The sequence below is a fragment of the Engraulis encrasicolus genome, chromosome 6 (genome assembly GCF_034702125.1).
Source record: "Engraulis encrasicolus isolate BLACKSEA-1 chromosome 6, IST_EnEncr_1.0, whole genome shotgun sequence".
NCBI lineage: Eukaryota > Metazoa > Chordata > Actinopteri > Clupeiformes > Engraulidae > Engraulis > Engraulis encrasicolus.
Window position 1 is genome coordinate 29,741,995 of NC_085862.1, and position 10,000 is coordinate 29,751,994.

A 10,000-nucleotide genomic window follows, 5' to 3' on the forward strand; every position below is an offset into this window, starting at 1 on the left:
TTTCCTTCCCATCCTCTCCTCTCCTCTCCTCTCCTCTCCTCTCCACTCCTCTCCACTCCTCTCCTGTCCTCTCCTCTCCTCTCCTCTCCTCTCCTCTCCACTCCTCTGCTCTCCTCTCCACCCCTTCTCTCCTCTTCTCTCCTCTGCGTTCCTCTCCTCTCCACCCACCTCCCCTCCTCTCCTCTCTTCTCCTCTCCTCTCCTCTCCTCTCAGAGAGTTTGGTCGCTGGAAAGTGAACAACTTGGCGGTGGAGCGGCGAGATTTCCTGGACTCCCCCCTGCCCCTGACTCCTGAGTTCATGCGGAACATTCGGCTCCTGGGGCGCCGACCAACCACCCAGCTAATTACGGACAATCTTATTAAGAAGTATGGAACTCACTTCCTGCTCTCGGCCACGCTCGGAGGTACTCAGCCTTTCATGTAAACATTCACTTACACAAACCAATCGGAAAAGGGAGCTGAATTTAAATGAGCCTTATTACGTCCGGGATGGAAGTAAGCAATATCTGTATTTAGGAGTATTTACATTCAAAATGCATCATGTTTTTCTTTTAAATGCAGTTAGTAAGATAACGAAATACAATTTTTGTGCACCAGAAATGCCTGCGGGTTACAGAGTAATGGTTTTACCCTTCCAATATTTTGCTTGTGCCTCGGTTAAGCCAGGCTTGTTCCCTTGTATTTCGAGAGCACAGATTTTTGTTTACAACATTGCCGGAAACGGGAGGCTGCATGGTCCCAGCGTTTGAAAGGAGATGGGATTATTTTGCAGGAACAAAGCCTGGATCATGTCTGGCATGGCGACAGAATAGGGGGTTTGCCTTTTCCAAAAGCCACACTTGTCGATCGTTCGACACGGCTCGCCATCGCCAGAAAGGTCACACTCACATAATGTGAGACTCTTTTTTCGCCCGGCCCACTTATTTGACCTCTGTTCCACTCTTGGACATCGGCCAGCCATTTCTCAGAGTCTGACTCTGGCCGCATGAAAACGAAGAGCCGGAGGGACTGGTATAGTAGAAGGTCCAGCTGTGTGTGAAGATGACTTGTGAATCTGCGCAGGGCTGAGCATATGGAGCCTGTGAAATAAATAACTGTGTCTTAGTAAAGATTGTTGGCCATGGATGCCTCTTGGCCTGTGCTGCACGGGGGGAGAAATAGGGCCCGGGCACTTTTGGCTTAAAGAGGCGCCTCATAATTAGCGGTGCAGAACTGACTCATCGATGGGCCCTCCACCTTCGTGGGCCCCTGTGTTCAGAAATGTAAAATAAATTTTATTTTATTTTATTTAAAACAATTTTTTTTAACTCTTCTGAACATAGGGGCCCATGAGGGTGCGGGGCCCACCGAGAAATGCTCGCTGTGCCAGATAGCCTGTCAAGCCCAGATATTGGCCATTGTCCGGGTAGCATGGCAATACAAATGATGCAGAGTTGCGTGTTGCACCAAAACAAGGGCAGTGCCAAATCACCCAGGTCTGTGTTTTGAAGGAAACACAGCCTGTGTGAAGATGACTTGTGAATCTGTGCAGAGCAGAACATATGGAGCCTGTGAAATAGATAACTGTGTCTTAGTAAAGATTGTTGGCCATGGACAGAGCCGCTGACAGCTTTGGCTGGGCCCAGCACAAATACATCTGAAAGGGCCCCAAACCCAGTGAATACAATGTAATGAGAATCGAATTCTGGGGCCCCTCTCTCCCTGTGCCCGGGACAAGTTACCCCTTTGCCCCCCACTGTCGGCTTCCCTGGCCATGGATGTCTCTTGGCCACTGTCCGGGTGGCATGGCAACACAAAACAAATAATGCGGAGTTGCGTGTTGCACAAAAACAAGGGCAGTGCCAAATCACCCAGGTCTGTGCTTTGAAGGAAACATAGCCTGTGTGAAGATGACTTGTGAATCTGTGCAGAGCAGAACATATGGAGCCTGTGATAACTGTGTCCTAGTAAAGATTGTTGGCCATGGATGCCTCTTATGTTTGGAGGTTGGGGTGCGCACATGCACAAAGCAGTTGTCCAGGTGGTAGAAAAAAGTGGTAGACAGTGTAATGAAGTGGAACTGGGCATTAGCTCCAAAACTATAAACTTTATTTCATTTTTATATATGCAATGTTTCGATCCAACAGGATCAGAAACGCTGCCGTATACAAAAATGAAATAAACTTTATATTTTTGGAGCTAATGCCCAGTCTGCGGGCCACTTCATCACACATGGATACCTCTTGGCCATTGTCCGGGTGGCATAGCAATACAAATGATGCAGAGTTGCGTGTTGCACCAAAACAAGGGCATTGCCAAATCACCCAGGTCTGTGCTTTGAAGGAAACACAGCCTCTGTGTGCCTTGCCTCGACTCTGACGACACCCCCTCCCCCCCACACACAGATTTATATTATAGATGCAGATGAATAAACATGGCTTGTAGATGAGTTCAAACTCTCTTGATTTAGAAACAAAATCAAATCTTTTTTCCCGAGCAGTGTAGGTGGCGGCTCATGAAAGATGGCATATATTACCCCTAGCCTGCGGCTGTTATTCGCGTGTGTGCATATGGGTAGACACAGGAACTCGTAGGGGTACACAGAGGAAGGCTACACAGAGGAAGTCACGCTTGTGGATTACTGCAGGCCTTCCTCTCTATCCAAAAAATGATTGTCAGCCATCCAGAAACTTCATAGTGTGTGTGTGTGCGTGTGCGTGTGTGTGTGTGTGTGTGTGTTTATATGTGTGTGTATGTGCATGTGTGTTTGTGTGTGTGTGTATGTGTGTGTTTATATATATATGTGTGTGTGTGAGTGTGTGTGGGTGTGCTTGTGCATACATGCATGCGTGCGTGTGTGTATGTTGGTGTGCGTGTGCGTGTGCGTGTGTGTGTGCGCGTGCGTGCATGTATGTGTGCGCATGTGAATGTGTGTGTATCCATGCGTGTATATGTGAGAGAGAAAGACACTGGTACTTGGTTCACCTTGCCCTGATTTTGGAAGGCACAGTTATGGAGCACACACTGGCATCAGTCGTGATCATATAAAATGCTGTTTGAGCACTGTTTTTGATTTCTGCCTGGAAATAACACGGGCCAGCAGCTTCAATTTCAGCCTGGTATGTTTGCGTTTTTTTTTTCTTTTCTTTTTTTACTTTTTCATTACTGTGTTCCTACTACAGTCTGTTTGCGCTAGAAGAGAAAAACAGTCGGAAATCATCAGTAGACCATAAAGCTTCTGCTGGGGCTGGACTGGCCATCTGGCATACCAGGCATTTCCCGGTGGGCCCCACACCTCGCAGGCCCCTATTTTCAGAAATGTAAAACTTATTATTATTATTTTTTTACATTTCTGAAAATAGTGGCCCACGAGGGGGCGGGGCCCACCGGTCAGTCAGTTCTGCGCCGCTAATTATAAAGGGCCCTTTTAATTAAGCCAAATGTGCCTGGACCCTATTTTTCCTCCAATCCAGCCCTGGCTTCTGCTAGGAAGGAAGACTATAATATTTGGAGCCATGCAGCTTTTTGATCAGACCCAAATGGCTTCCAGACTCGAAATGCGCCGATATTAAAGCTGTAAATGGAAGCTACATAAACACATAAATGTGGAATACATAGAATATCATATTTTTTCAAGTCAAGTCAAGTAGGTTTTTATTGTCAATTTCTTTACATGCACTGGTCATACAAAGAATTTGAAATTACATTTCTTGCTTTCCCATACAGACATAGACTAATTAAGGTAAGGACATAGACAGTATAGACATAGACAGTACTTATACATGGACTTAAGACAGTATGGACATAGACAGTGCTCATACAGACATTTAAAGTGCAAGACTGGACAACAGAAGACTTGTAGAGGACATACATTAAGAGGTATTTGTTGTGTTTTTGTGCTTTTCCTAAAAAAAAGTCCTTTATAGCGTTCTGACATGGTAATAGTAGCATTTTGAAGAAAATAAATATAAAAAGGTCTGTCAAGTACACCAGCAGCAGTGTGTGTGTGTGTGTGTGTGTGTGTGTGTGTGTGTGTGTGTGTGTGTGTGTGTGTGTGTGTGTGTGTGTGTGTGTGTGTGTGTGTGTGTATGTGTTTAGTGCAGGTAGAAGGTGCGGTGTGCGTCTTGTGTGTGTGTTCGTGTGTCTGTGTGTGTGTGTGTGTGTGTGTGTGTGTGTGTGTGTGTGTGTGTGTGTGTGTGTGTGTGTGTTGTCAGTGTGTGTATGTTGGGTTTTAGTGCAGAAAGTGCAGTGTGCTTGTGTGTGTGTGTGTGTGTGTGTGTGTGTGTGTGTGTGTGTGTGTGTGTGTGTGTGTGTGTGTGTGTGGTGTGGTGTGTGCATGTTTGGAGTTAGTGCAGGTTGAAAGTTCAGTCACAAGTATAGTAAGTGCAGGTGGAATGTTCAGTCGCAGATATGGTGGTGGGGGATGGGGAGGGGGGGGGGGTTGTCAGTGGCCTTGCTGGCTAGAGGCTGACAGTGGGGGGGGGGGGTTGTCAGTGGCCTTGCTGGCTAGAGGCTGACAGTGGAGGGAGAGTGGGTGGAGTGTTCAGCATCTTGATCGCTTGGTGCATTGTGCTGCTCGCCAGCCGGGTGGTACGGGAACGGAGGCGCCTGTACCTCTTTCCAGAGGGCAGGAGGCTGAACAGTTTGTGTGCAGGGTGGCTTGTGGTCTTTGATGATCATCAGTGCTTTCCGGGTGAGGCGTGTGGTGTAAATGTCCTGCAGGGAGGGGAGTGGTACTCCAATGATCTTCTTCGCTGTGTTCACAACACGCTGGAGTGTCTTCCTGTTTTTCTCCGTGCAGCTTCCTCCCCACACTGTGATGCAGTTGGACACGACGCTCTCTATGGTTCCTCTGTAGAATGACTTGCCTTCTTTAGTTTGCGCAGGAAGTAGAGACGCTGATGGGCCTTCTTCGCCAGTGATGTAGTGTTGGTGGTCCAAGAGAGGTCGTCGCTGATGTGCACTCCAAGGAACTTGGTGCTGCTCACTCTCTCCACAGCATCGCCGTCGATGGTCAGTGGTGGCAGTTGTTTTTGGACCCTTTGGAAGTTGACAACAATCTCCTTGGTCTTGTTGACATTCAGCAGGAGGTTGTTGTCTTTGCACCATCTGGCCAGCAGGTCTACTTCTTCTCTGTAGTGAGTCTCATCGCCCTTGGTGATGAGGCCCACCAGTGTTGTATCATCCGCAAAAACTTCACTAGATGGTTAGTGCTGTGGGTCGTTGTGCAGTCGTGTGTCAGCAGCGTGAACAGCAGGGGGCTGAGAACACAGCCTTGCGGAGCCCCCGTGCTCAGGGTCAGGGTGCTCGAGGTGTTGTTCCCTACCCGTACTGCTTGGTCTTTGCATCAGGAAGTCCAGCAGCCAGTTGCAGAGGGAGGAGCTGAACCCTAGTTTGTCCAGTTTTCTGATGAGTTGTTGTTGTGGTATTATGGTATTGAATGCTGAACTGAAGTCAATGAACAGCATTCTCACATATGAGTCTTTATTGTCCAAGTGGGTGAGGGCTGGATGGAGGGCAGAGCAAATTGCATCCTCCGTGGATCGCTTGGCTCGGTATGCGAACTGGTAGGGGTCTAGGGTGGGGGGTAGGGTGGCTTTGATGTGTGACAGGACTAGCCGTTCGAAGCACTTCATGATTATGGGCGTCAGTGCTACAGGACGGTAGTCATTGAAGCATGATGGTGATGATTTCTTCGGCACAGGTATGATGGTAGCAGCTTTGAAGAGTGATGGGATGACTGCTTGCTCCAGAGAGATGTTAAAGATGTCTGTGAAGACATCCTTCAGCTCTTCTGCACAATCCTTCAACACTCGGCCTGGTATGTTGTCTGGGCCAGCTGCTTTGCGTGGGTTGATGGTGCCCAGTGTCCTCTTAACACTGGCAGAGGACAGGTAAAGGGGTTGATCATGGGGGGAGGGGGAGTTTTCTGTGGGTGGAGTGGGTCATTTTGTGCTTCAAAGCGGGCAAAGAAACTATTCAGATCGTTTAGCAGAGAGGTGTTGTTGTCACAGCTTCGTGGTGCAGGCTTATAGTCCGTGATGGCCTGTATGCCCTGCCACAGGCTCTGTGCATCTCTGCTGTCTTTGAAGTGTGTTGTTATTTTGTCTGAGTATTCCTTTTTTGCTTTCCTGATGCCCTGGGACAGGTTAGCCCCTTGCTGTCTTTAGGCCAGCTACGTCTCCTGCTCTGAAGGCTTTGTCTCTGGCCCTCAGCAGTCGGTGAACGTCTCCTGTGAACCATGGCTTCTGGTTGGCCCTGGTAGTGATGTGTTTTATTTCTGTAACATCATCGATGCATTTTGTGATGTAGGAGGTCACGGTGTCTGTGTACTCCTCAATGTCAATGTGATTGCTGTGGGTGGCAGTTGTTTTGAAAATGTCCCAGTCTGTGGTTTCAAGCAGTCCTGAAGTCGTGAGATGGCTCCCTCAGGCCATTTTCTCACCTCCTTCAGAACTGGTTTGGTGAGTTTTGCCTTTTGTCTGTAAGCTGGCAGTAGCAGAATTGTCGTGTGGTCTGATGATCCAATGTGGGGGATGGGCTTTGCCTTGTATGCTCTCTTCTGATTTTTTGTAAACGAGGTCCAGGGTGTTTTGTCCTCTTGTTGGGAAGTTGACATGTTGATGAAATTTTGGAAGTACTGTTTTGAGATTTCCGTGGTTGAAATCTCCTAGTACCACTGTGAAGGCATCTGGGTGTGCATCTTGTTGTTCACTGATGCTCCGATGCAGCTCGTTCAGTGCCTCGCTTTTGACGCCATTTTTGTTGCTGGGTGGGAGGTAGACGGCGACTAATAGGATAGCGGAGATTTCTCTGGGTAGATAGAAGGGTCGGCACTTGATAATCATGAACTCCACTCGTGGAGAGCAGTGCCTCTGTACTACCGTAGCATTATTGCACCAAGCATCATGTGTGTAGACACATATTCCTCCTCCTCGTTTTTTCTCTGTCCGCTCGGTGGCACGTTAGTTGTTCCAGATGTAAAGCCGAATCGGGTATGCCGTCGTTCAGCCATGATTCGGTAAACACCGTAACGCAGCAGTTCCTCACGGTTTTGTTCGCTGATCTTAGTAGCCGTATGTCATCCATCTTATTGTCCAGAGATCTGACGTTTGCCAAGAGAATTGATGGTATTGCTGGACGAGTTGGGTTGGCTGCAAGCCGTGTCTCGACGCCACCTCGTTTGCCCCTTTTCCTAATTCTTCGGCGTCGGCATAGCAAGGCAGACGGGTCCGATGTAGTCCTATGCCGCCGGAGAATTCCTAGTTCTTCCAGGGTCTTCATTGGTACATCCAATACATTGCTTAAGTTGTCCATTCTTATCTGCAACAGCTGTTGCCGACTGTACTTTTCCTTCATTTCATTTGGAATCCAGCACCCATCTAAAATAGGCCTGAGATGTGTATGTGTAAGGCATACACTATCAGACTCTATGGTACATTTGCTGGAGAGGAAGTGTTGGTACTGTGTGTCTCACTCTTTCATATATTTGCAGGAGAGGAGGCCTTGACCATATTTGTGGACAAGAGGAAGCTGAGCAAGAAGGCGGAGCTAACTGACTTCTCCACCAATGGCACGGCTGTCACCTTGGAGACCCTCCACCAGCTGGCCGCCTCATACTTCATCGACAGAGAGAGCACGCTGCGCAAGCTGCACCACCTCCAGATCGCCTCCACTGCCATCAAGGTAGCACACACGAGGAGACGCACGCATAGAAACATGGAAGCACACACACGCACGCACACACACACACACACACACACACACACACACACACACACACACACACACACACACACACACACACACACACACACACACACACACACACACACACACACACACCAAGACCTCACTTCCATCGGGGCAAGGTAACTCTTGCGCACGCACACTGTGCATTCACCCATGCACGCACGCACACACACAAGCTTTGAGATTGCGTCCATTGCTATCAAGGTATCACACACACACGCTCACACACACACACACACACACACACACACACACACACACACACACACACACACACACACACACACACACACACACACACACACACACAAACACACACACACACACACACACACACACACACACACACACACACACACACACACACACACACACACACACACACACACACACACACACACACACCTCACTGGACCTCACTGCCTCACTGCCATCAAGGTAACACAGGCGCATGCACACATGCACACACGCACGCACGCACGCACGCACGCATGCACGCACACACAGATTTCGCCCATTGCTATCAAGGTAACACATACACACACGCACGCACGCACACACACACACACGCACACACACACACACACACACACACACACACACACACACACACACACACACACACACACACACACACACACACACACACACACACACACACACACACTGATGACACACTGCCATCAAGGCAGCCCAGCCCAGCCCAGCCTACCTTCTCCCATGACCTTGCCTCCACTGCCGTCCAGGTACGGTAGCCTCCCATCAAGATAAGCTGTCCATCAAGGTAACAAAAGGCCACTTCAAACAGGCAGTAGAAATGTCAACTGTCAAGCTGCGTCACGTGACTCTAATTGCACTGCGCTCCTTTTCATGGTAACTGAGCTAATGCGAGGTAATCGAGAATAAGGTTGATGTGGCGTGTTAAACACACCATACTGGCTATTGCAGCTGGATGGAATGAGTATGTGAACATTTTCCTCAGCAAAAGGTAAATCAGAATATTAATTTGAAGTTGTTTAAGCCCTCCTACATTGCTCTCGTCTCAAGTAAAGCCACAAATGTTCGGGAATCAGTATACTCTAAAGCTCTTATAAATGGCATTATGCGCAGGGAGGAGGAATATCAATACCAACGTGTTAACAATTCATGTGAGTAGGTCTACTGAGGCTCTGGAAATACAAGAAAATTGATTCAGTACATACAGTATCCAATATTAGCCTGATCGCTATCGTGCTTTCAGGACAGTGGAAAAGTGATTTTACTGATTTTCCTTAGTATTCAGATTGGATGAAAAACCCCTGTGGACAAAGCAATGTAAAGTAGAGGGAAATATTTTGATTTGAAAATATGGTAAAATGTTCATAAATGACGTGGAGTGCATGAGGTTCTTCTGTCTTTCAGAGGAGGGCTGTTATGATTGGCCATTTCGATGTTTATTGATGCATATACTCTAATACACAGGACAATTCGCTTCCATTAATAGTAAGTGAAAGTTGCGCTCAAAGACTGTGGAACTGCTGACAGAAAGAAACAAAAGAGGGAATATGTCAGAAGCAAATGAAATGCACATTTGCTTAATAGAATTCCGAGGCTACTGTGGGACACCATGAATTGTGGCTGTCAAGGAATTTTATTCATACATATCAATCATGCATTAGTTTATCTCAATGTTCTATGTCCTCAATCGCACTTGGACAAAGTTTCAAATGTAGTTCTACTTCATTAATGATCTAATTAATGTTTGACATTTGTTTTTTGCTGTTGTTTTTTAATCAGATTACGTTACTAAACATATGTTTGCAGTGTTTATTATGTTATGTTAATGCTGCCCTAATGGCTGAAATCACACTTGTCACACGGCAATATATAAATTCCGTATTCCTTTGAATCATCAGACATTAAATATGCATACCACAAACATGAAAAAAACAGCCATGTACCAGTGGACGGCTAACAACTTTGATGAGGTGTGAAAAAAAAGCAACTTTAAAGCAAAAAATCTATGCAGTGGAGACTTGACATCTAAATCACAGTAATGTTGCATATTTCCTTGCCAGGAAAATTGTTCAAAGCGTTTTCGAATATCCTCCAGCAGATTGCATAATGCTATCCTTATTGTGTTGTTATGTGGCTGGCCTCATTCGCACACCAACCCCCCTTTGTTCTCCCTTCTTCCTTTGCCCGGTTTTTCCTGTGATGGCTGTTCCATTGCACAACTGTTCTGGAGGTTAGACATTTTTATTACCACTTAGAGGGCACTTCTCAGGTA

General features: G+C 47.2%; 1 protein-coding gene across 1 annotated transcript in view; it reads left to right on the forward strand.

Annotated features, from left to right (window-relative positions):
- The window catches only part of brinp3a.2 (bone morphogenetic protein/retinoic acid inducible neural-specific 3a, tandem duplicate 2), a 37,149-nt gene that overhangs the window by 13,716 nt on the left and 13,433 nt on the right, over positions 1-10,000 (forward strand). The window contains exons 2-3 of the mRNA XM_063200175.1: positions 214-404; positions 7,475-7,665. Of these exons, the coding sequence (XP_063056245.1) occupies positions 214-404; positions 7,475-7,665 (382 nt within the window). The remainder of the gene's footprint in view (positions 1-213; positions 405-7,474; positions 7,666-10,000) is intronic.